Genomic DNA, 27,957 nt, shown 5'->3' with positions numbered 1-27,957 from the left:
ATGTGTTAACATCGGGCTCATTGTTTGCTTCTGCTGGTTGGATTTAAAAAAGAAGTTTTTCCCTTGAGTGAGTAAAATGGTCTGTAAAAGAGGAATTTTCATAGTGCAAACACTTATATTTCTCTCCGATGCACAACTATTTATCTCAAAGGCAGAGGAATAATAAATATTTTAATTTACAAATGACCCAGTTTTCATCTGCAAAAGAAAAGAAACTAAAGATAACAAAGAGACCACATGGAAAAACACACAGCACAGCCAGCCTACCAGAAACTGTAAGTATGACTTTGGTAACATGGAGGGTAAAGTTTGTTGTTATAGTATCCTTTCAGTGCTAATGGTGAAGACAACATATCCTAGTAGAAGCAGGCAGCCAAAAGTCAAACTGACTGCGTTTTATCTCCGTTGTGCGTAATGGGAGAGTGCGTGCTGAATGTGAAGAAGCCAAATGCATGAATAATAAAGACTCAATAATAAAGATTGGTATTCTGTGTTCTTCTCAAATGTAGGACCAAATCAGATTCAAAAACAACATACACAAAACGGAGATACAAATGCTAGAAATACTGAGCGAAACAACGATTAGACAATTTAACAAAGTCTTTGACAGCCGTTTTCAGGGAAAATAAAAGGACCTACTCTGGAGTGGGTACTTCTGAGAGTCCCTGAAAACCTCAATGTTGATTGCTTTGACTTGGAACATGTGCCATTTTGAAAAAAAGGGGGAAAAAGCTAAATATTGGAACTAAGATAAAGAAAAACAGACTGCTGCTCATTCAAACATAATACCATCTGCCACAGAGGTGGAGAAAAAAGAAATAACATAAAATGAATGCAGGGTTGCACCTGTCACAAAATGATTACATCACTGTGTGAGTCAGACCGATCTTATACTGCACAGAAAAAGGCTTACATGGCCAATCAGGGTGTCTGCTCATGGTTCCTGCAGTAGAAAGGCTGTTGATATGTTCGGTGTCCTCCTCCCTCTCCCATTCAGCCTCCTTTCATCCTTCATAACCGCGGAGCCCTCCCTATCCATTTTCAACTTTCTGCCTCCTCCTCACACAGACTCCACAGCAACCCCTTTTGTACATCTGTGATTAGAGTCCTACATCGTGCCGCTACCGAGACTGACCCAATTATTAAAATGATCTGTGCACTAGCGTCACTTGTTCTAAGTTCACACATTCTGTCACGATGCTGAGACTCTCCGCGGCTAATAATAGTTGTTTTCAAGTCTGGCAAACGTCCCTGTCATTTCTGGAAAATACAGTATTCTCTGAAAGACGCACTGCGAGTTTGCAGTAAGAAATAACAGTGTTAACTGGACAGAAGCACTTAAATGATTCCTATGGCAACTGTGAATACACGCAGTCAGCATCTTGCGATTGCCACCCCCCCCCCCCCCCCCACCCCTCCACACGGCCCCAATTAGGCTCAGAATTCAATGCCTGACAAACACATTTCACTCACATCTGCTTTTATTTCCCCATGTTTCCACGTCCCTAATTCATTATGCGGGGATAATGAGGTGGCTATTATAACTGCTGTGGCTGAATTATTTACAAGAGCAGGAAACACTTGTAGTACTGTTCTGCGTCTGAATATTGATAGAAATGAACTACAGGGTAAACAAAACTATGATTCCCATTTAGCTTCAGTAAATCCTTCTCAGCCTTTAAAGTGTTTTGCTAAATACGAAGACGGAGAGGCGCCAACGCTGCTGACATCATCCTTAGTCGTAAAAACAGTAATGAGAGTGGTGATATTTTCAGTTATCTCTATAGTCATGTAGTCAGACATATTACGACAGGCCACAAATGCTGGGACCTCCCAGATCAGCTGATCTTAGTGCCAGCTCACATTAGCCGATGGCTCAGCTGACGCATCCAATTAGACCTCATCTAGGGTGCACTATTTAAGTTGTTTACCTGTCTTATCTGTAAGCTGGTTACGGCCTGCTATTCCCACTAGATCCAAATATAACTTACTGAAAAGGAAATAACAATTTTCTATTGGCTCTAGTTGTCCTGACTGACAAAATGTCAATCAGGACAAAAAAAGTGAAGAAAAAAAAGGGTATGTCTGCTACTCGTCCACTCTTGCTGTGAGCTACCTCTCTGCTGGTGCTCGGCTTTCTAATACCCCTGTGAACCAGAATGTCACTTTGACTCAGCAGCATCCGTGGGGTCAGGCCACAGAGGGATGGCCACATAGCAGATGGAGCCCTGCATGGTGCTATAGTTACATCCTTGTTCCACCCAGTGGAAGACTCCTGGTGCTCACTGCACAGCCACTGAGTGTCTGTGTGTGTGTGTGTGTGTGTGTGTGTGTGTGTGTGTGTGTGTGTGTGTGTGTGTGTGTGTGTGTGTGTGTGTGTGTGTGTGTGTGTTTGTGTGCGTGTTTGCACGAGAGTGAAGAAATTTCTCACCTTTTAACAATGAGAACTGGCAAAGGAAGAAGTAACAAATATGTGGGATGGCACAGCAGATGGCATCTTATTTACTTGTGAAGTTATATAGTAAATGCTTTCCATATCTCTCTAAAATAAATAAATAAATAAAAATATAAAAAAGCATTTCTGAAAGGTCATCTTCTATTTACCTTCATCCACTTTGCATTTTTACTTTGCATATCTGTTGCATGCTCTCCGTATCACATCTTAGTATAGCGAATATAAATTTTGGAAAAAGTTAAACTTTTTAATGCCTCTCAACTTTAAACTGCAAGTTTGAACTGAAGTCTGAGGTCTAAATGCAAAATATCGCATGTGCTATCACTGGACACATAAATTGTTCAGCCACGGCATTAAAAAACAGACGTTTTATGAACGTTAACTATCTTGCTAGAATGTCCAGCTGGCAAACTCATCATTCATGTGACACCTACCTAACACCCACCTAAACATTTCAGCAGGTACCATCCACAGCGATGGTACTCCTGCACAGCGGCACCATCACAGCGCTTTAGCTCTGTTCCTTGAACACATCAGAAAGCTCAAGGGTTTTGACCCAGCCTCCCCAAACTCCCCAGATCCCAGTCCAATCATGCTTTCACTGGATGCGCTGGAACAAGCCCTATTCACTGTCAATTTCCCAGTGACAGACACAACAGGATACCCCATGAGGTCCCAGTCAATTCCCTCATGTGTCACGGCTGTTTTGGCTGCCTACACAATATCAGGTTCTAATATTCTGGCTGATATGTGTAGAAATAAGAAAGAAATAAGGGACAAACATAGAATAAGACTAACCTTATGTCAAAAACAGAGATATGCATAAAGATGGGTAACTCACTCCAAACTCGTCACATCTGGATGCTGCTGGGCGTGACATATAAATGGACAGGATACTGTTGAGTGCAATTTGTGCAGGATTATTGTTGGAAAGAAGCATTTAGAAACGACTTTTCCTAAACATAACAGAGTCGTTTTTAGTGATAAAAACTAAACCAAACAACCAGTGAAAACGAAGAAAAAACCAAAATGACTTGGCCGGCATGATGTTGGATTTCTCTTTTTTAATCTGGGTTTATTTGAGAAGCAACTGTAGTCTTTATGAGATGTTTTTCAATACTGATTTCTTTTTATTCACAGGATTTATAGCCAGCTGAAGCTTCTAGCTGTTCATGTTTGCTTCTCTTGACTTGTAAAGCTTGACGTCACGCTCTGTTATCAACCACACCCTCACCCAAGCCTACATGTATTTGACAGCAGAGCTCATGAAAGGACAACCAAGCCACAGAGAGTGTTTATGATGAAGCGCTCTGTGTATTTTTATGCTTTAAGCTAGATTCTTGTGTTTTGCGTGCGAGTAAATGCATGAACGTTTTGATTGATAACCCCTCCACTGTATCATTGCAGCCCTTCCGTGTGCATTTGTGCTCAGAAACTCCTTTGTTCCCTCTCGCAGCTTTCTCTATTGCCTCTCTCAGTCTGCCCTGCCAGGTCTATAAATACAAGGACAAATCTGGCAGTGAGTTTGAGGAGGGTTCTTTTGCGCCGCAGCTCTCCTTTGCAGAGACACAATTAAAGCATGACAAAACAAAGTAATGTATATTTCACCCCTGCCAGTCATATATGCAGTGCAGAGATTGTGTTTAATGAACATTACCAGAGTGATCTTGAAAATGTCACGGGCAGCATGGCTGCTTCTAGTAGAGACGTGGTGCGACAGTGGATTTCAGTGTCGACATCGTAAAGTGATATTGTAGTTCCATTGCCCTAGTTACTGGATCCAATTTAGGGCATCGCTCAACCTTAAATTTGTACCTGTCTAGAGTAGCGGGGAAGCCTTGTAAAGCCGTAACAGGATGAGCGATCGACTCATCTGTTAGTAATGGGACTGAGCTCACTGGCCAGCTCTCATAATTTGACCCGGAACAAGCTTTGACAGAAACAGAGTGCCAGATTAAGATGTATTCCTATCACACCTCCCCCTTTTCTCCTTCTCCAGCGGCCTGCAGCCCCAGCCACTCCATCTGACTTTTTCCCCGCTGGCCGCTCTTATTTGCTGTGTAATTTCACATTAACCTCCCATAACCCGCGCATTGCAGGCAACACCAAAGCAACTTTCCAATCTGCGAACACTCCTCCCTGAAAGATAATAGTTTGCTTTGTCATTTTTCTGCCCCCCACCAATGCTCCACTCACGCCGACCCCCACCCGCCATCCGGGCGATAAACTGTAACACTGGAAAGAGCATCAATTTGCAGCAGGAGCTTCTGCACCACGGAGACCTTATGATCCCATTCTGCAGTATCAGACGCTTAGGAGATGAGGTAAGCCTGTTTCTTCAGCCTCCCTTGCTGGTTATCACCCTCCCACAGGCGGGCAAACAGAAGATGTGGGGTCCTCAGGGAAGAAGGGCACGCGTTACGCTTCGATACGGTTTTAGTTTTAACGGCTATTTTGACAAAACAGAAATCAAATCAGCAAAGTGACAGTAAAGATAGAGGTGAGATTCGGAGTAAATGAATAAAAATCCTCACGTATAACAGGAGGGTATATATATATATATATATATATATATATATATATATATATATATATATATATATATATATGTTTGTTTGTTTTCTGGGCATCAGTAATCTCTCTAGCTTGTCTGCCTTTATCGCTTTGTTCTCCACAGCCCAATGAGCTGTTATACTTAAGCCTCCCAAGGACAGCGAATGGCAGGTACAAAGTCACATAAAATAGAGCCTACTTAAGTCCTTTGGTATTTCAGTTAAGAATGTCACTTGCAGAAAGAAGGGCAGAGAGAAGAAATACAGACTAGCAGGTGGCGAGCGGGGATTACAGGTTTTTGTGAGAGACACAAACGCTGCTGTATTATTATGAATTGGTTTTGCTGTCGACAGGCAGGTTTAAAAAGAGAAGGCTTGGAAATGTGTCGATTCTTTTGGTTATGGTGATGGACTTTGCTTCCCTGTAGTCATCAAAGTCCTCTCTGCTCAATGGCTTCTGCTCAATTAAAAGCCCATTAGACAGGAGGTGCCTGGTTCCTGCATTTAACCTCACTTTGGTACTGCGGCAGTCACCTTTTGCCGGCAGGATATAATTACTGAATCTGAATTAGAAATCAGAAATATGTAACTCCGTACAAGGATGGTGCAGCCACCTAAAGCAGGAAGCCAGTGGTCCTTTCTTTAATAGGTTTTTATACCTGAACCTTCCCATACATTTCTGTGAGCTTTCCTGATGCAGCAATCACTAAACTCTCTGAAACACACAAACTTACAAGCTTTGTCACTCTGACAAACAAATCTGTTCAACTTCCTAGGCTTAATCAACACCTCTCAATTGCTGTATAAGAATTGTGTTTTGTTAGTGAGCAAGTTTAATCGAGAAGAACAAGTGAAACAAAATATTCCACCAAGTGGACCTGGGAGGGAAAAAGACGCAAGCAGTTCCTTCAGCAATATTATGTTGGGGGAGAAAATGTGTCAGCAAAGCTGCACACACTACAGTACAAGCTGTGGTCCAATGTGGATTTAATTTTACATTTTAATTTAATAATTTCTCAGTGTAAAAATGTATAACTTTCCATAACAATAGATAATTTGAAAGGGGATTTGAGAATCACAGAGATAATAGATCAGACGATGGGTGTAGTAGAGGTTGGAACTAGAAAGGCCTCGAGGAAGCGGTCTTTATGTTTATCTCTTTCAGTAAACTGCAGATCATCATTATAATGTCAATCAATATAACTGTCTCTCAATAAGATACACAGACTACAAGTTAACTAAGATGAAGACCTTCATGCATTTATAAATTTTGTTCATGATCAAGTTTGAGAAAACTGGTGTTTGAAGCAATACGTCTTCACAAGTGGAACAGAGCCAGTGGGTGCTACATGGATAGCCGAGAGTGTCTCCCTTTAAAAAAAACAACAACCTAACAGGTCATTTATTCAATCAAGTTATCACAGCACATAATTATATTCATTGAGACAGTTCACAAAAGCAACCATTATAAGCAGAGATGGGCAGTAACGTGTTACTGTAATCTGATTACTTTTTTCAGGTAACAAGTGAAGTAAGGGATTACTATTGCAAAAACGGTAATTAGATTACCGTTACTTTCCCGTAGGAACGCTGCGTTACTGCGTTACTAAAACCGTGATTTTTTTGCGAGAATGTCTCATGACAGTGACGTAAGCGAGCGCGCCAATAGAGACAACAGCTGTGTGCAGATCAACAGTGGATCATATATCGAGTGCAGAGAGAGTATGAGCGTGCAGCGTTTAAAGCGTGGAAGTACTGACCTTACTTTGAGTTTGATTCCATAAAAAGTGACAAAAACATTAGTGTCCGTTGTGCATGGGAAGAAAACTTCTTTTTACAGCGAAAACAAGCACCGAGTAGCTACGACGTAATGGGAAACTCACAGAGAAACTCGCGGATTCTTCCACTGACCGCTGCGGCACACCTGCACCAGGGTAAACCTCCGCCTGCCCCACTCCTGCTTTACAAATTCAAATTCAAATTCAAATTTTATTTGTCACACACACACAACCATACACATTATGACATGGGGGTGAAATGCTTGTAGCTGTACAATGCCCGACCATTAAATGACAGAAGAAAAGTTTTACAATATTTACAATTTACTACAAAAATTTACAAATTAACTTAGGAATTTACAGTAAAGAATGTGCAAATAGCAGAAGAGATTATAAAGATAAGGATTATAAATTATAGGAATTATAGGATTATAGGAAATGTGTGGTGGTGCGTGTGGTGACGTGTGTGAGAGTCCAGTCTTATAGTGACGTGTTTGGGAGAGTCCAGTCCTACACCTGGTTCAGGCCCCGAATAGCCTGGGGGAAGAAGCTCCTCCTCATTCTCTCTGTTTTGGCCTTAAGGGAGCGGAAGCGCTTCCCAGACCTCAACAGTGAGAAGAGTCCATTGTTGGGATGGGAGAGGTCCATCTTAATCTTCCTAGCTTTGGACTTGCACCGCTTGGTGTAGATGGACAGCAGGTCAGGGAGCTCTGATTGAATGATGCGTTCTGCCGAGCGCACCACCCTTTGCAGATCTCGTCTGTCCTGCTTGGTGCTGTTCCCAAACCAGGTGCAGATGTTTGACGTCAGGACGCTCTCGATGGTGCAGGAGTAGAAGTTCTTGAGCACCTTCAGTGGCAGATGGAAGTCTCTAAGTCTTCTGAGGAAGAAGAGACGCTGACGGGCTTTCTTAACCAGGGTGTTCATGTGACAGGACCATGACAGGTCCTGAGTGATGTGGACACCCAGGTATCGGAAACTGTCCACTCTCTCCACTGGCGTGCTACTGATGATGAGGGGTTTGTAATTCCTCGCCTGCTTTGTAGTGAAGTCCACGATCAGCTCCTTAGTCTTGCTGATGTTTAGGAGGAGGTTATTCTCCTGGCACCAGGTCTCCAGGTTCCTAATCTCCTCCAGGTAGGCCGTCTCGATGTTGTCGGAGATCAGGCCCACAACAGCAGTGTCGTCAGCAAACTTGACAATGGAGGTGGTGTCGGATGTGGCTACACAGTCATAAGTGTATAGTGAGTACAGCAGGGGGCTTCAAACACAGCCCTGAGGCACTCCAGTGCTGAGTGAGATGGAGGGGGAGACTTGTTTTCCTACCCTCACTGATTGGGGTCTGTCTGTGAGGAAGTTGAGGATCCACTGACACAGTGATGAGCTGAGTCCTAGATCCGTCAACTTGGTGAAAAGCTTAGAGGGAATTATTGTGTTGAATGCTGAACTGTAGTCCACGAACAGCATCCTAACATAATTCCCTCTGCCAGTGTCCAGGTGACTCAGGGATGTGTGGAGCAGGTGAGATATGGCATCGTCTGTGGAACGATTAGTCCGGTAAGCAAACTGAAGTGAGTCGATGGTGGGAGGAAGTGAAGAAGTGATGTGATCTCTCATCAGTCTTTCAAAACACTTCATCACAATTGAAGTCAGTGCTACTGGACGGTAGTCATTGTGGCAAGCGGGCTGTTGTTTCTTTGGAACAGGGACAATAATGGACTGTTTGAAGCACGTGGGAACCACAGCTTGGGCCAGGGAGAGGTTGAAGATCTCCGTGAACACCGGTGCTAGTTGATCAGCGCAGGCTCTAAGGACCCGGTCAGGGATTGCATCTGGTCCTGCTGCCTTCCTGGTGTTCACCCTCCTGAAGGTGTTCCTCACGGCATGCTCTGTGATGACGAATGCATTTTCTTCACTGGTGCACTCCGAGCGCGCGCAGCCTTTTGTTGTTTTAATTGCTGCGGCGTCGAAGCGAGCATAAAATGTGTTCAGCTCATCAGCCAGTGAAGCATCGGCATTCATCATTGAAGAAGCTGGTCGTTTATAGTCCGTTATAGTCCGCAGTCCTTTCCACAGGCTCCTAGAGTCGCACTGTCGTAGCTGTGACTCTAGTTTTTCCCCGTAGCTCCGCTTTGCCTTTCTGACCGCGCTGCGCACGTTGTAGGACGCAGCCTTGTATAGGTCCATATTACCGGAGACAAGCCCTTCATTGTAGGCAGCGGTGCGTGATCTCAGAGCGTCGCGGATGTTTTTATCCACCCACGGCTTCTGGTTGGGAAACGTTCGGATGATAGTTCTTCCTGCTGTGTCGTCCGCTAGTTTCCTGATAAATCCCACAACCACTTCCGTAAACATGTTGATGTCATCAGAGCTGCGCCGAAACATGTCCCAGTCTGCGTCATCCAGTGCGTCCTGCAGCGCGGCCACCGATTGGTCCGTCCAGCGAGCAACCTCCCTCCTGATTGGTGGTTGCTGCTTTAGCCTTTGTTTGTAAGCTGGTATGAGGAAGATGGCGGAATGGTCCGATTTTCCAAATGCCGGCAGGGGTTGAGCCTTGTAACAGTTCTTGAACGGGGTGTAGCAGTGGTCTAATGTCCTCGTGCCCCGGGTGGGGCAGTTGATGTGCTGGTGAAGGTTGTGAAATGTCCGTTTGAGATTCACTCTGTTAAAATCTCCCATAACAATGAGTGCGGCATCTCGGTGAAGTGTTTGTTGATGTGTGAGAGCCTCATGTAGCTCACATAAGGCAGTGTCCGAGTCCGCGTGAGGCGGAATGTAAACAGTGCAGGCAATGACCGCAGTGAATTCCCGAGGGAGATAGAAAGGGCGACACTTAACGATCAAAAGCTCCAGATTGGGCGAGCAAGAGCGTGTGAGTGGGGAGATGTTTGTGCTGTCGCACCATCTGTTGTTCACCATCAAACACACTCCACCACCTCTTTTCTTCCCCGACTCCTTTGTCCTGTCCATGCGGTAAACTGAAAAGAACCCCGTCGGCTGCATAGCGTGGTCTGGTATCGCTGGGTTCAGCCAAGTCTCGGTGAAGCAGAGGAGGTTGCAGTCCCGAATGTCTCTCTGGAACTTGATTCTGGCTCTGAGGTCATCAAGCTTGTTCTCGATGGATTGAACATTGGCTAGCAGGATACTGGGCATGGGTGCGCGGTGTGCGCGAGCCCGTAGCCTGTTCCTGATGCCGGCTCTTTTACCTCGAGGCCGTCGCTTAGGGTCGCGTCCTTTGTTCTCTCTCAGGATCTCCTTTGGCCAGGTTGGGTCCGGAGTTAAACATGGTGAAATGTTCGTGTACTGCAGACCAATAGAAACCAAAGTGTCTCTACTGTAGCGGATTTGTGTGTTTTGCATGATGCCCATGCAAGATTATCGCAGATATAGCAAAAAGTGACGAAAAACTGCAAAAAGTGGAGAAGTTAGGGCAGAGCATCCAGCACGGCAGCCGACCTCACCGGCGCCATTTTGTCTTAGTACAGGTGAAAATAGAGCAACAGGACCGCTGAGTCTTTGATGTGATTTATTTTCTGCTGTTTTACTTGCATCCATTTGAAAGAGTGAGTGTAAACACACAAAAAAAATTATGTGCTGGAATGTGCAGAAAATAAGTTTAAATATTAAACACATTTCTTCCAGTCAGAGAATGTTGCATATAATTAAATGTTTGCTTGATGCATAAAGTTAAAAGATTAAAACTAATAAAACAAGTTTTAAAAAGAGACTTTTCCATTTGATCACATTTTGTATGATGGATTATGCAGAAAAAGTAGAACTGGGCTGAAAGATCTATCGCTTTATCACCTACTCAGGTTGTAAATCGTGTTTTTAAAAAGTAACTAAGTAACTAAGTAACTAAGTAATTAATTACTTTTGAAAATAGATAATCAGTAAAGTAACGGGATTACTTTTTGGGGGAAGTAATCGGTAATTAGTTACTGATTACTTTTTTCAAGTAACTTGACCAACACTGATTATAAGTATGGTCAGCGAAAAGAAGGTGAAGTGGTTACACAAGAGTCCATGTAGGGAGCATACAAAGATGAGGTTACAATGTGTTGTACTTTAAGACAGGAGACCCTTGAAACTTATTTATTGCATCTATAAAAGTGAAAATCTTGTATTTTTTTTTTACTGTTTTTTAATCAACCTAATGTATATTGTTTTTGAATCTGTAACCAAACAGAAATGAAACAGATACATGAATATTATTCCCATACAGTATTTCCTAACATTTGATCTATATAGTCTACCACTGGTATGATTCAAGGCATGCTTCTATTGGTTGTGACAGGTGACTGACACACTGTATGGCTAACCCTATGTCATGTTACTAATACAGTCAAAAGAAGTGATATGCGTGTCAGTGTTTAGACAGTTTTGCTGAAAATGTAATTTCTGTCACAAAAAGACCCCAAAGCACGCCAAACTTTACTGCTTCATAGGTTCTGTCCTCTGATCCTAAAACAAGCTCAGGAGCTGCAAATGCATTAAAAAAAAAGATTCAGCATTATTCATTATCATAATTATTGCATCATTAAACTGCAACTCAACCTTCAACAACGAGTAACAATTACCAGGCAGAAAAGATGAGGCAAAAAGTCTTTTATCATAATATTAACACGTGATAGTTGCGAGATGTTAATAATTTTAATTTCATTTAATAAACTGTAATCACACGCTGCAGAGAAACAATAAGTACCTACTACTTTCTGATTTGTGGGTTGATGTATACAATGTTCTCCAGGTCACTGCTCATATAAGTTCATTAGATTTAGTGTACATTACAGCAACTGAAGTCTTAGTCATACAACCAGCTCTAGATTAGCTTTGGTGTCACATCACTTTAAAAGGGGGACTAGAACAAGGTCCCTGCGCTAAAGCAGTGCAGCTGTGAAGTCCGAGGCAGAAATCTCCTCAAAGGCTTTGTACGAGCCTTAAAAAAGCTGAAAACTTCTGGACAAAAACACTAGAAAGACAACGTGTGAAGGCAGCAAAGAAATCCACAATCACTAGTGCCACAACAATCCTGGCTGTTGCAGTGTTGTGTTGATTGCACACACAATATTTTATCCCTCCAAACAATTCTTTCACATGCTCAGAGCACCGCTTTGATGTTTCTATTGTTCTCCAAAGTGCGACTTCAGTGACATAAACAGAAAAGGAAAAAAAAACTGCATTCACTTTCCACTGCATTGATTTTCATGCAGTTTCTAAAATAAAATAAAAATGACAAAAGCTGTATCTAGTTTGACATTGTGTATTTATTTTTGGAGTCTGAGAATGTCTTTGTGTATATATATGGGTATATGAGGGTGAAGAATTGTGAAAATACATGCATTTATATAAGGACACATAAACACAGGTAGAGAAAGAGGAAAGCGGAGGAAACTTGCCTCCTCATTTAAATTCGGGGCAAGTTTACTACATGCCATGTGCTAATAGGACATTCAGTGCAGTCAGTGCAAAATTAATGATATAAACCACAGTATTTCTCCCGCTGGTTGCCATTAAATTTACAAGAGTGACATTCGCAGTTTTCTATTTAATATGAAAACTGGCATGAGACAGTTTCTGGCCTACATGACACCTCCTCAACTCGCCTACAGCAGGTACTAAGTACAGAGGGTCCAGTGTCTTGTGGAAGAAGTCCTGAAAATACATAATAGTACACTTTGATGGAACATGCTGCGTCTCACCTTAAGCTTATACGTGCATGCTGGCAGTGGAATTGGCTTTTTATCTTGACGTGATTAGCTAGTTTCTTTCCAAAACCTCCTTCAATTCCTAATATTAAGCAATCACTGAGAAACTACTGAAGGTTAAAAATGGTCCAAATTCTTTTGACTCCAGTGAAATGATCCCTGTGCCATTTTTTCCAGGTGTAACAACAAAGCATAATGTCAAGGCATACACTAAAAAGACGATTTGGTAGCTTGAGTTCGTTAGATGTTACGTCAGCTAGCTAATTGACATCAAAGATTATATAACGTCAGAAAACCAAAAAAAAAAAAAAAATGTACAGCACTGCTACATCTATCGATCTAAAAAAATATGAGCTAAAACTATATAACAGCATGCTATAGAGGCTTAGTTAAGTTCGGCTAGTTCATATATAATGATCTGTTACCTCATTGCTAGCTTCCACAGACTCTATGCATCCATCCATTTTCTTCTGCTTCAGAGGTGCTCGAGAGGTGTGGTACACCCTGGACAGTTTGCCAGTCTATTGCATGACTATATATAAAATCTGTGTAATCTACAGAGCTATTATATGGCTAATATACATTTACAGTTAAATTGCTCTCAAAAGCAAACATGCTAAAGGTTGCTGCACCTGGGTCCCTGAACAGCACAGACCAATACCATTTTATGGCAGGAAAAAAAGACACAAAACAGGAAAAACATCAGCTAAGGTGAAGATCCAGGGGGTCAGTATTTAATATGTGGAAATGCTACAACTTAGCCTAAGACTGCTTCTTTCTGAGGTGTTTAAATTTTTGATGTTCAGGACAGAGTGAGCCTGGAGGCTGTAGTGTACACTGTGAGCTTTTAAACCCTTAGCTTAAAGACATGCTACACAGAAATACTGCTGACACAAAGCTGTCTATTCAAAAACATCTAAAACAGTGGAGGCCTGCACCCAGAAGCTGAGTCAACTCATATGGCCGCTAGTCGTTTTACTGCTGCATGCATGAAAAAGAAAATATGTAAAAGTAAGAACACATCCACATGTGACTTTCTGACTTGAAGAAAGTATTACAAAGACATGACTGTTCCCTGCACTTTTGACCTCACCTGAACCTGCAAGAAGCTCTTGCAAAATCCACTAATCCTCAGGCTCAGGCTATATTTGTACAGTTTATCAATTCTAACACTAGTTGCATGGTGGTCTGTTTCAACTTTGCACAGTAAATGTCGCAGAGGATAAGCAAAACATAAATAAATAAATAAAAGAAGTGGATGAGGATAAATGCACAGTGCACTCAATGATAATGTAAGTTCTGCCTTACATTTCATGCAGTAAAAAAATAAAGCCAACCAAACCTAAAACAAGTCTTTTTTTGAAGGCTACAGAGCCAGCCACAGGGGGAAAGAAACAGGTGTAGAGCTGTAGCTGGAAGAAGAATGTACATGACATAAAATGAGCAGAAACACAGGCAGACATACTTCTTAGGCCTGTAGTCTGGGATGCTCCTGTCCAGGGAGATACGATCACTGAGCTGAGCATTGTAGCCATACTCCTCGTACTTCCTCTCGACATCGCGGCTATCTTCTCCCAGAGTGGCAGCAGCTCCCCCCTGGCCGAGGCCTCCGGGCCCTTCTACCAGCCCCATGGGCTTTGCTAAACCTGCCAAGAAAATAACACATGCGACAGACAATTATACAGATGTAGCCATGAATTCCAACACAGAGCAGACATAGAGAGGTGAGAAGAGGGGGCAGGTGATTGACATTGCCTAGCAGTGTGAAGAAACTGGTGCACAGCAGCTCTGAGACCCAGGAATCCATAGGGTACCATTACAGTGTCTGTCAATGAAGAAGCTGCAAAACACCCACACCGACACACCGTCACAGGGAAGAGCAAAGAAGAGCTGAAGCTGAGAGACACCGTGGCAGAACGGCCAACTCTACAACAGACACCAGACAGAATTTATACACAACTTTAGGTCACATATGGAACAGCGGGCATGAAACTGTCAGTGGTTAATCAAGTGTGAAAGGAAAAACTCTCTGAAACCCACACTGAGAAGGATAATGATTATAGTTTTACCTGGGTTGCAGATGCGTTTTGTACAAGTTACCATTTTATTAATGCATATCACTTTGATGTCATCAAATCAAAGCTCCGTATTACAAAGCTAGATGTGCGTTGTCTTTTTGTTTGTACATTCAGATTAAAATGTTCCTCCTTTTATTGTTAAAAGGCTCTCGATTCAGTGTTTGACAGACAACAAAATAAATAAATAAAAACCTAAAATTACTACTACAGAGACAACAGATAGAGTTTAGAATTTTGTGAATAACTCTCCCTGGATCTAATTATTGTGTGGATGCCTTTTTAACAACATCCAAAACACAATATGCTCCAGATAAATATGCAGGATGCGCTTTAAAAACATCAGCACCACATCATAAACAACTTTAAAAAAATCATGACAACAGAGATGGATCAGACTTTGGAGGTTCCTTCATCGGGACCTCCTTGAGACTCCAGTGAGAAATGCAGTCGGCAAATCACTTTCAGATACTTGTTTCTTTGCTTTTTAAAACAGCAAAACTTTCAATAGTGTTAATTTGACCAAATTCGTGTGTCTTTAAACCCCTCACATCTTAGAGTTCTGGGATTTCTTTCCAGTTATTATAAACTATCAATGGTTTTCACGCTTCTTGCAAACCATTGCACTAGTCTGCAGTTTTCAGACTTCAGAAGCATTCCTTTTCCTCCCCATATTGCATGAGAACTCAAAGAAGGTTTCCTTTTAATTAAGATCACAAAGATGGCAGACTAATTAATAACTCTGTCTGAGGTTGATACCAGTTATCTGAAATGATACGAGAAATAACCGAAGCAAAACCTTCACAGGAAGAAAAAAAAACTTGCAATCCTACTGAAATATCGGCAAAAAACAATCTGGAACAAATTCAAATCTGGCATGATCACCGTGGAGTTGTTGTCAAGCTGTTGCACTCAGTTTCCATCTTCAGCCTGACATTGCATCCGGTATAAAGCTGAGGTTAATCTCCGATGTGGAATGTGTGTGGACTGCTGCAAACACATCACATAAGCATTTGTTCTCATTGTACTATTTTTAATTTGCTTAGAGAACACACGTGGTAGCTCGCGGCTTTGCTAGCATGTGTGAAATGACTGTATGCATGATTTTATATATGTGTGAATCAGCTGAACAGCTGGTGGTAGCATAGATGTAAAACAAAATCAATTTGTATAAACAATATTTGATCATACACAACTTCTCTGTCTTGAAGTCTTAGTTTGTTCTTGTAGATTTAAAATGGCTGATTCTTTCAGAAACCTTTGATTCAACAAGGCCACACCAGATGTTGCACTGAACACCTAATGGCTCTATTCAGCTAATTATAGAAGCATTCTGGGAGCATGTGTGCAGCAGTACCACGACCGTGGAGTGGTTATTCAAACAGCGCTTGTTCCATGCAGGTCCTTTTATCTCACAAAGAGCCCAAAGAGTGGCCAGATTGCCTGGCTGCGTGCTTAGCAGTGAATGGGAGCCCATTCTCGCTCAGCCTCAATCGTGTTACAGTATGCTCCTTCGGTCTAACACAGCTAAATTCAGCGCCGGACTCAAACCGCCCTTCTGCTCTTATTAAAATGACTCATGACTGTGTTTAACGAGCCGTCGCTTTGGTGCTGTGACACTGACATTTTCAGAAAGGGATGGAGAAAAATGCTGTGCGGTGTCAAAAGTGACATCTCGGCTGAGGGGGGGAAAAAGTGCAGACCTCCACAGTACTGTAAAATACTGAGGTGGGGACCGAGTTTCTGACTTTTGAAAATCCAAACCCTCCTGGGTCACAAGCAGCTGCCCTGAGCCAGCTTTATTTCCACTTTAGCCATTACTAGAAGCATTTTGGCTCTGCTGAAAATCTGTCATCAGGTTGGAGAACTCTGCACTGTACGTTTAATTGCACATAGTAATGCTTTGATGACATCACAGGAAAATAAAATCTTAATATGAGGACATAATTGTTGTCCTCATTTATAGGCTTACAAACACTGCAATTTTTATGGTGCAAGCAATCTCCATGTTTGTAAAATAGCGATTTTTATATTCAGTGTTTTTCTGGGGAGAAATACAATATAAGTCTTTGCCATGGGAAAATTAAAATGCCCGCATTGCAAAACTCCCATTAACAGCGCCCACCCTCCAAAAATAATTTTTGTGCAGTGTCTAAACTACAAAGAGACTGTTATAAGGACATGTTGTCATGCGTCCGTGCCAGCCTTCACTATTGTTTGACTATTTAAAATTCCATGAAACTGTGGGATAATGTCAGATAATTGTTATGCGAGCCAAGCTTCCACTGTGGCCTCCACAGAATAATCGAGCTGCGTCTGTTCTCCGTATCAACAGATGGACACACAGACAGTAAGCAAACAGCGCATACCGATGAAGAGCTCAGCTCTCAGCTTCACCCCCTCCAGGAACTGAGGAGTAATCACCATATTTGGATGGCCTCAAATCCTCGGGTGCGACTGAAGATTTGTAATTGGAGCTGAATGGTTGGAAACTGGCTTCTCCCACGAGAGGGATTTAGCATGCCCGACACCAGCCAATGTGGTGGCATTTTGACAAGTATGGGTGGGGTTCACGTCACGGACAAGCCATCTGTCATAGCTGCCTGTGTCACACAATAACACAGATAGCCTCCAGAGCCAGAGTCTCAAGTCTGGAGGGCCTCTCTGTCTCTGCGTGTGTCTTGGAAGCAGGACAACTCCTGCCAGCTTTGTTTTCTGGTCACTGCGTTATTTTTTGCTTCCCTCCTGTCTACAGCTGCCTCGGTCTGATTGAAGGTTCCTTTATGGGATGAGACCTTAAAGTCTGATCCGCCGCTGTCTGTCTTTTAGCGTTTTAGCAAAAGGTTGGATTGCTGACATGTAAACTGTACCGCAACAAGCTTTAATATCTTTATTGAAGATTTTCTTTTTAAATTTAGCTGCTGTTTTGATGTTGCTCCAGAGATGACTTCATATAATAAAATAGCTTTCACTGGCATTGATTCATTCATCAGGTTTTCTAGAGTTTGGAGTCTATTTGTGTAAAATTGGTTTGGAAGTAATCACTTGAATATGCATACATTTATCAAGGGCAAAAGCCACATACTTCTGTTGCACAGCAAATTTTCTTTCCAAAAATGGACTGCTTTCAGATAGAAAGCTTATCTGAAAGAAATACCTAGACTGTTTGTCTGTGGGTAGAGCATGGTACCAACATTGTGAGGACTAAAAGCTCTCCTGCCACAGCAGCTACACAAGTTAAAAATGTATGTACACATGATCCTGCGGGGTACTTTGTATAAAAGCATCCAGCTAGTAGGCTCTTGTATTCTGGTCAAAAAAAGGAAAAAAGGACAGTGACTAAAAGCTCACAACACAATGTGAAACTCTAGGGAATGAAAACTAATAATTCAGCATAAAGAAAATTTATTTCACATTTTCCGTGAGCTTCTCTCCCGTTCACTGTTTCTAAAGTGGTAGTAGCCCTTCAAGCAGCGCCGTTGCACTTTCACAACTTTACTTTGAGGCAATTACAGCCCAGCATCTGCTTCTCCCTCTCAGGCCTCACTCCCATCCAAAGGATCAGCGCAATGTGGCTCATCTGCGACGACATGCACCGGTTTCAGTCTCATTGTGTCCCAGCTTGTATCCGTCTCTGAGCTCTTTCCTCTCAACCCTCAATGGTTTGTCCAAAACCATCTGACATGATACAGTAAGAGCCACAACAGTTATAAATTATCTAACAACCTTCAGAATGATTCCAATGTGGCCTTTACAAGAAAGAGTCTCAAATTCAAAGATGACCCCATTTTTAATAAATGATTTAAGAGCATGAGTGGTTTTAAGTGTGTCCAAAGTGATGCAGCAGAGTTCTAAATATTGATGCTGAGGGGAGGTGGAGGATTTCTGTGGACTCTTGAAGAGGAGGAAAATAACTCATTCTAAAGAGATTTAAAGTCTTCAAAGGCCAAAACAAATCTATGAAACATTGAGAGCTGGGAGAAGCACTGGTTTAAATCTGGGAGCCAGGCATCTTAAGAGGATGAGAACTCCGATTTGGAAATTGATACCAATTAGACCACTAAGTTATCTCTAAACATGCAAAAGCACTGACAATAGCTCATGTACTCCAGATATAAAGCATAAAATAAATCATTGAAAATTTCATGTTTACTGCCGTGTTGGTCGGGTTAAAAGTGTGCAATGAAATGAAGCAAGAACAAGGTCGTCGATGGAAAAATAGCAAAAAGTCTTTGAAGTGTGTCAGAATGTTACAACACTGAGACGGGACCCAGTCACGAGGAGCTCCTTTCCGTAGGATGTAGGAGTTGTTCTGCATCAAGAAATCATGAAGAAAATTTACATGATCAGTTATCCAGCCTGGCAAACTGGCCTATGCCCTTCAGTCACTGGATATCATCATTAAATGTTGGTAATGTAATCACTGCATGACTCTAAGCCAGCAGTATAAATAAGAGGGATGCTCGCTCCATCTGAAATTGACATTATTATCTGCGGCTGCCTGCTGATTGTCAGGTGAGCCGCTGAATTCGTTATCGTGATTCCTCAAGGCTGAGCAGAATTGATTGTTATCTGTTTCTGAAACTGTGTTGTCAACCAGCGCCTCATCTACATGTCATTATTATAATATAATTCATTTCATCAGGATTCATCACGCAGAGATGTGATGTCCCTGCAGCCACCACCATTACACGCTGCAAAACGTATACGCGCACCATGATACGTATCATTAAAATTGAGTTTGAGTGCCAAGCGCCTGCCAGCGTGGAGGGGAGTGAGAGGGCTGTTTCTCCATCCTCATCAAGTCTTTGTTTGAGCTGGCTTGGCCTATAAACAGCGTTAGATTTTTCCCTATAATTGGGCATATAGATAAGAAGCATATCTGGTGCTACAGCTGGACCCGCGAGGCTGCCAGCCCATCAGCTCCTACGCAGTGAGGAAAGACAGGAAGTGACATGCATGGCTGATGACAAGCGCCTCAGTGTGCCTGTAAGTTGTGGGACAGCTGAGCTTAGACAATGATGCTTCCAGTGATGGTCAGAGAAAAGGAGTAGACACAATAGCAGTACACGGGCTCTCTAACACCAATGTCTGTTTTTTTAAGAAGTTTATTTTTAGAGCAGTTCTGCTCTAAGGTGATAAAAGAAGAGAGGCAGCGAATCAAATGGCTTTCAGGTACTTTCATTGGTGTCCAATCCAAGTAAGACAATCAGAATGAAAATAGCCAAATATATAAATATTGATGTGTTGTATAAGCCTATTTTTAAATAGCTTAATCTTGCAATTGCTGACTGACTATAGCCCCTCTCGGAACAATAGTTATCCAAGCAGCTTAGCAATTGTCAAGCTCTGGAAATCTCCCCACACTGAACCGCTCTGTACGGGTTTATGTAAAAACAGCTGAACAGTTTGAATGTAACAGCTGAAGCTGTGTGTTTGTTTTGCAAAATATAAGCACTTGTAGTTTGTTTTACTTGATACCAAATATGACCAAAAGCCGCTCATGTCACAGTACAGAAACGCTTTACTTAAAGTCACTAACTTGACTTTGGTCTTCTCAACATTCTCGTCCTTTTGGATCTATCTCTCACTCCATCCTGCTAAACAGACTTTCCTCTCTTGGCATCACACCTAGCCTGATTCCAATCATATCTCCTTCCACTCTTGTTTATTCCTTGTAACTTCTGGTGTACCCCAAGGTTCAGTCTTAGGCCCTCTTCCCTTCATAATAAATTTTCTTCTTCTTGGTACCATTTTCCTTAAATTTGATCTTCACTTTCATTGTTTTGCCGATGACACTCAATTATATCTCTCCTGCAGGCCGGACTCCTCCCTCCCACCTTCTTCTCCCACTGGACTGACAAACACACGCATACATTCGTAAACATCATACAAGTCACTAGCAAGCACTTATCTGAACAATCTCATACATACATACAGGAACACCTTCATACACCAAGTTACTTTTTGCACAGCACTCAGTCTTTTGCAAATTTCTATTGCACTGCTGTGTCTGCATCGTCTCGTGTCTGTTCTCTTCTGTCTGGTGCTGCACTCTTTGTTTTGTTTGCAATTTTTGCAGTTTTTTTTGCAATTTTGCACATTGCACTTTATGTATTCCTGTGTCAATTGTCTGTTATATGTCATATGTAGCACCATGTTCTTGGAGGAACGTTGTTTCACTGTGTACTGTACCACTGCACATGGTTGGGATGACAATAAAGCCACTTGACCTTGACCTTGACCTTCTCTTACACAATGCTTATGCGAATTAAAATTCTGGTTCAGTTCTAATTTTCTTAAGCTCAATGAGTACAAAACTGAAATTCTCATCGGCATCATTATTAGCAGAACCCCTCCTACTAGCACATCACCCCTATCCTTCAGGAACTTCACTGGCTCCCTGTGAAATTCCGAATAGTATTCAAGCTTCTTCTGTTCACTTTCAAGCCCCTTTATAACCTTGCTCCTCCTTACCTTTCTGACCTGTTTAGAACTACCTCTTCTGCCCACTCACTTGATCTTCTTTTTCTATTCAACTTGCTGCACTTCTTTCTGCCTCAGCACTATGGGAAGCAGAGCTTTCAGTTTCTCTGCTCCCAGGCTGTGTAATTCCCTACCCCTGGATATTAGAAACATTGGTCCTCTCCCCCAGTTTAAATCTCAACTAAAAATCTGTTCACGTTTGCATATTCACTGTGAACTTATTGGTTGTTTATTTGATCTTGTTTTTATTGTTCTTTGTTCTGTCCTTGTTCTATTATGTGTTTTTACTCTATTGTTAAGTGTCCTTGAGTGTCTTGAAAGGCGCTTTTAATAAAATGTATTACTTTTATTATTAAAAATTATTTTAATTCAGTTGTTGAAATAAGCTAATGTTTCATTAGTGCTGCGTCTTCCTCTACCTTCAAAAAGCAAAGGAAGAGACATTTAAAAAAAACTGTTGACATCTTCAACTGCAAATGAGATCAGATTTACTATATCTTTTTAGAACTTTATAAGATCTCGGGCGTTTTTGCAGTCACAGAACCTGGACACCTTACAGTGATTGAGTGGACCATGAGTTTCAGTGTATATCAAAGTATTCTAATGATTGTAGTGTAAACAGTGATCCCAAGCACAGCAGGAAATCTACAGCAGAACAGCTGAAAAAGAAAATAATCAAGCTGCTGCAATGGCCCAGTCAAAGTCCAGACCTCAACCTGATTGAAATGCTGTGGTGGGACCGTGAGAGCCTCAAACCTCAATGAACTGAAGCAATGTCGTAAAGAAGAGTGGACTTAATAGTTTAAAGCTCAAAACATATTACTTGAAGTTGAGCTGTATTTAGCTTTCGACACACAGTTTTCTCAGAACATTTTTTTTCAGAATACTTATGCTGACAGTCCTACAACACTGTGCACTACATCTCATAAATGCCAAAATGATATAGCATGTGAATGGGAACAGTACATAATTCAAATTAGTTTGTTTTTGCAGTTGTTCCAGCTGTGCCAAAACTGACATAGAATATCTATCAATCAATCGACGTTTCTTTCCCAAATACACTTTAAAAGTCACAGTCAACTTTTCCACTGGGTGAATTAATCCTGCAATCATGCGCTTCTTTTCCCCCTCCCTACAATAACTGAAATTTAGGACTTCATGATGGATGTCTAACTCTAAAGTAAAAGATTTCCATCTCAATATTGACCAAAACACCCCAAATAAAACATGTTAACAGTGTCAAAAGAAATTCTCTAAATGTCCATCAATATCTGGCTATAGTGTGCATTTAAGTCAGTAAGACTTAGAGGGCTTCAGCAGCTAAGTACCTGCAAGGAAGTATTTACCGGTGCTAATGTTGTACTTAAGTCGAAAACACTACTTCATAAGCTTGTTAACAAGCTTAAAACCTCTCATCTGATTGCTCAAAGCTGGTGGCATCCACAGCAGAGCAATGCTGCTGATAACCCTCATGTTACTCATTTCTGCACAGAATGGGCTGCTGGAAAAGCTTGACCGTTGTTTTCTTGTTGGGAGTCTAGTGCTCGTTCTTCAGGCAACCGTGAAATAAGAATTCTCTGGCTTCTTTATGTCCTTCAAATCTAATTGGACTGTACTGCATATCCCATGGCATGCCATAGGTAGGCAATAAACAACAGGAGGAATGGGCGATTACTTAATATCGCTGCTGGACATGATAATAGTTATTGGCGCGTTGAGTCCTCTCACCATAGTTATCCCCAGTGGCCATAGAATACAGTTTGTGAAAAACCATGCAAGGCCTGTGACAGTCAGCATCCATCCACTGTGCGCTCCTGCTTCTGCTTAAGACAAATGACTATACCGAAACGGATTGATGTTTATGATTTGGACCGCATAGAGATTATTTACAAGTAATACATCTGCATTTGTCACTCTGTACAGCAGCACTTTTGCAGTTGAATTCAGCAACTTGTCATGTGACGCTCCATTTGAAATCCAGTGTAACAGCCTGACACTCAGTGTCATTGTTAATCAAAGAATCTCACTCCAAGGTCAAAAAAATGCTTTCGTTCTGTCATATTTTGTATGATACCTGGCAGGCAGGGAACTGTGCCAGCTCTGCACTTTGTGGTTTGTTCCCCTCTTCAGCACACTTGTGAAAAACCTGCAAATTGTGCTCCAGATACTTGGACTCAGCAGTGCAACAGCAAAGACAAGTCAGGTCTGAGAATATTTTATGAAATTGATATGACTCTTTTGACAGCGCATGCCTAGCATTAGAGGAAACACGCCTTCCAGGAGATAGTCAGCATTCAAAGACTCAAATATACGTCGCACTCATGGAATGAGACAACGTACATCTCGTACTTCTTCAGCTGGGACAGCAGCTCGTCTTTAGAATCTGAAAAGTGCATTTTGTGTAGATATAAAAGCCTATTGCTTGACCTTGAGTCCCACAGTCAGCAAGATCTGTGCAGACACTGTGTGCTCATGCCCAGTAGCAGTGATACTCTGCTGTATTGACTGTCTCACTTTCATCCTGTCTTCAGTGGGGGAAATAATTATTTGATCCCCTGCTGATTTTGTAAGTTTGCACACTTTTACAGAGACCTTAACAGTCTCTCATTTTTATTGTTGTTTCATATTAATGGAGAGAGAGCGAATATCCATAAAACAACACAATGCAAATTTTAATGTCAGTAAGTAAATTAAGTATTTGATCCCTTACAAACCATCCTGAATTCTGGTTCCCATGGATTGGCTGTGTGTCCCTGTGGCACAGAGATTACAATGAATCAATCAATACAGATTCTCATGATCTCCTTAGCTCCTTATATATATATAAAGCAGACTTGTCCATAGAACAAATTTCTTTCATTCCAACCTCTCTACCACCATGGCTGAGACCAAAGAGCTGTAAAAGGACATCAGGGACAAGACTGTAGACTTGCACAAGGCTGGAATGGAATACAAGGTGTTGGATTAGCACAAGACTACACAGGAGGAGCTCAATGACGATCTGACGTTGGGACCACAGTCACCAAGAACACCCCTGGTTATGCCAGATTCCTAGTTATTAGAGCAACCCCTAAATCTTCCTATGTTGGTTCATGGAGTTTTTCTTTCTTTCTGCTGTTTTGCCTCCAATAAAAGGTTGGTTTCATTTTGATTGCTGCTTCCATCTGGGGTCCTCGTTCACCATCTAACTCGACAAGTCCCTCTGCATTCACGAAATACCTGAAAACTCATCTCTGATCATTAAAAATATATATTTAGATTTTTTTTCTACGAAAATAACCTCTTTTTGCCTTGAAATGGTCTTGATGTAATTCCACATCGTTACCTCATTTTGTATGCACAGATCTATGAATATGCAAATTAATTCCCACCTCACACTCCTGCCACAGCATCCACTAGAAAGCCCTGTACCACTTAAAATGTGTGCATGTTAAGCAGGAGTGGGGAAGGGAGAGGACAACACACTTATGCACATTGCTTCACTTGTACATCAGGATGTTCCTGAACACAGCATGGTGCTAAGAGAGGATAAACTAAATCATATGAGTGCATCTGAAAATTTAAAGTGCCTGAAGCAATGGCTAGGCTCTACCTATTAAAATTTACAAAAACAAAACTGTGTGTCCCTGTTTTGCTGTTCAAGTCGCACACAGAAGCAAAACAGAATGCGGCGCAGAGAGAAAGTAGCAGGACCGCAAATGACAGCAATACTCACACTTAGCTTAAATAGAATCAATACACAGGTAATTATCAGGCAGTTAATCACATGTTGATAATATAGGATAAAACCTGTTCCAAATTACTAAACAATGTTAAAAAATAATATTCATTGGTGAGGGTCTTAGAGAAAACAGTCGAATGGAGTGCCCCACCTTGTCTTCTTAATCTTTCTCCATAGAATTAAGATAAAATGATGCAACTTCAGTGCCAAAAGAGACATGCTTACTTTCTTCAAATTGTTTATGTCTTTATTGTAAAATTTCTGGGTTAAACGGCTTTCAGGAGGCTGACTATTAAAAGGTTATGATGAAATCTTTGCTCTCTATCATTAAGCCTTAGCTATAGTGTCAAATAACAAATCAGTAACTCAGTGTAACAGTCTACCATGCAGCCTTCTCATTATTTGGCTTGAAAACAAGAGTCTTTGTAGATGAGGCATCACTGGATCAAAAACAGATCCCTCCTGTACTAGTGAGAGAAGAGGTTGCCCAAATAACTGTGAATACAGAGTTCCAAACTGGATGCGCTCTTCAAAAGGCTGAAGTTTAGCAGTCACTGAGTCATCATCAAGTCAGCCACTTCATGCTGATGCATCTGGTACGGTTCATGATGCACGGTAGAAAAGCACTCCTGTGGTAATCACAGGATGTGAGAACATATTAGTTGTGATCCCACTTATCCCTTATTATGTGAGTGAGCACTCTGGAACAAAAAAAACAAAACGTTTAATTCAAGAAATCTGTTTCTTTCATTGCAAAAAAAAAAAAAAAAGCCAAAATATTATTTAGTACTCAAAGATATTTTTGGTGCAGAGTCGCTTACAGGAATGCAAAAGACACTGGATATTTTAGCTAAACTCGTTTAAATAGGTTATATGTGTGGTTGCGTAACCCTTGACCAAAAAGCCCATTCACTCCTATTTAACATTTGAATCAGAATTGAAGAAATTCCCTTAAGAAAAATGATGCTCATGAGAATAAAAAGTACTGGTAGAAAGTGTGCATGTAAATATGAAGTACACATAAACATAGAGGCTGAGGCTGATGTAGTCATGCCTCATTCATTTCATGAATCTTTTGAAGCCCACTCACTCACCACGACCTTCTCCTGCTTAAAACACATAGATGTATTAAATAAAACAGTAAGGCAGAGTAAGACTTAACCTGATTTAAAAGGATTTCTGCTGTGGTCAAAAAGACCAGATCTGACCCACAGACTAATGCCCGTGTAATGAAATCCTGTAAAAGTCTGTCATTGTGTTATACAGGTAGTACATTAGACTCTCCTTCAAAACGCAGACTGCCAGTTAAACCTGGCATATCTCACCAGCGATGCTTCCAGTGAAATGGCAGGAATGCTGCTGGCGTACAGACTTTCTCCAAGTGCGATTCTGCACCGACCTCGATAATTATCAGAAATTCGTGTGAAGTTTACAACAGGTCAGTGACAGCACAGGGAAGTACATTAACACCGATTTGTGCTTAAGCACATGCAAAAGGTATACAATGCATAATTAGCCTATTAATGCGCAAGTCTGATACTATAGCCATTAATTTATGTGACAGTGTAGCGCTTTTACCAAAGAAATGAGGCTAGACTGACAATAAATAAATAAATAAATAAAATGCATGAGTCATGGTCCAGGTCAAACTCACCTGAGCGCATCTTATTACCCGATAAATTGGCTGACAAGGACTCCCTGTGTGCTAAATATAAAATCTTTGCTTTCATAGATCACGGATTTAACAACTAAGAACTTCAGTTTCCTACCGTTTAGCTGGTTGTAGACCACATCCTCCAGCCTCTCCAGCCTCTGGAGAATTGACTGCCTGTCCACCAAGTTGGAAACTTTGCCATTCCTGGCTCGCAGCCTCTGGTCAGAAATACGCCCTATCTGGATGAGCTCCTCGGATCGGTCCTGGATCCTGCAGTACACCGAGAACAGTATAATCCCCACAAACACTAAGATGTTGACGGTCAGCAAAGTTTTGATTTTGCGTGCCACAGCCATGAAAGGAGAATATTGTCTGGCTGACTCAGTCAAGCCCGTCAAAAGCTCATGAGTGGTGGCCTCCTTTGTCACCTTACAGTGTGTCTTGCGGCGGGGTGATTTCTGTGCTCGCTGGAGAGAAGGTCAACTCGTGGAGACCCGAAGGGCTGGCAGATCCGTTCAGCACCACGGACAGCTCCGTAGTGGGACACCGCACCGGTCACATAGAACTTACAAGGTGGGAAATGTTAGTAGCGTCCCCGGAGCTCGGCTCCAACCAGCGAGCGATGCTTTTATGAGCTTCACTAGTCGACAAACAGCTGCACTCGCTTCACCTACATATTACAAGCGAGAAATGACGCCACGGGAGGCATTCATCCTCCCGAGCAGCCCCCGGCAGTTGCAAAACATCTCTCCTCCGCAACGTGGTAATTCGCCAGTTCCTTAGCATCAATATGTCTCGTCCATCGCGCAAGAAAAGCCCTGGTTTTGAAGCGTCACACAGCTCTCGCCGCTCTGTGGCATCTCCTTCCTCAAAGGCGTTGTGGTCACCCGATCCGTCCCGCTCTGCAAATATGAATCCAAATGCGCTTATGTCGAACAAATAAATAAATATATATATGCGTGTGTGTGTGCGCGCGTTTCAAAAACAAAGCGGCGTTTCTCTTTCTCCCCTCTCCCTTTTCCTCTCTCTCTCTCTCTGCCTCCGAGTCTCTTTCTGTGTTTGTGTCCCGTCAGACCATCGCCGCCTCCCTTGGCGCTGCACCGTGGGATGAGTTGAGAGCAGATTTGCCCTCAAACGCAGTCAAACGACGCTCGATGTCGATGGGAGCGATGCAGCCGGGCTCTGGCATGCTGTCGCTCCTCTCTCAGTCTCCCCGCTCTGTCAGGGAGGAAGAGCCACCGCTGCGTCCTGACGTTTAGAGGCACACAATCATGAATATTCACAAGCAGTGTTGTGTCGGAATAAAATAAATAGCGCGACCATGGAAGCAGCGTGTACTTCCACTTGGTAGAGCAATCTACACCACCCCACCCCACCCCCTGTACAGGTGAGCTGTGGAAATCTGTGTGAAGATGTGTTAAATGGTTTTTCTATGTTATTCACAAGGCCGAGCCTTTAGGTTAACCAATTCGCACATATGTTTCAGGTTGCATGCATGCACTCCTATACATACACGCTCTGCTTCAGA

General features: G+C 42.1%; 1 protein-coding gene across 1 annotated transcript in view; it reads right to left on the bottom strand.

Moving 5' to 3' along the window:
• Positions 1-27,684, bottom strand: part of galnt9 (polypeptide N-acetylgalactosaminyltransferase 9) — a 106,889-nt gene extending 79,205 nt beyond the window's left edge. Inside the window, exons 1-2 of the mRNA XM_026186141.1 lie at positions 26,545-27,684; positions 13,959-14,139 (exon numbers count right to left, since the gene is read on the bottom strand). Coding sequence (XP_026041926.1) covers positions 13,959-14,139; positions 26,545-26,785 — 422 coding nt within the window. The 5' untranslated portion in view covers positions 26,786-27,684. The remainder of the gene's footprint in view (positions 1-13,958; positions 14,140-26,544) is intronic.
• Between the last annotated feature and the right edge of the window lie 273 nt (positions 27,685-27,957).

This window comes from Astatotilapia calliptera, chromosome 12, assembly GCF_900246225.1.
Source record: "Astatotilapia calliptera chromosome 12, fAstCal1.2, whole genome shotgun sequence".
NCBI classification, from domain to species: Eukaryota; Metazoa; Chordata; class Actinopteri; order Cichliformes; family Cichlidae; genus Astatotilapia; species Astatotilapia calliptera.
Note: the sequence above shows the minus strand (reverse complement) of the source record. Positions and strands in the feature narration are given on the sequence as shown.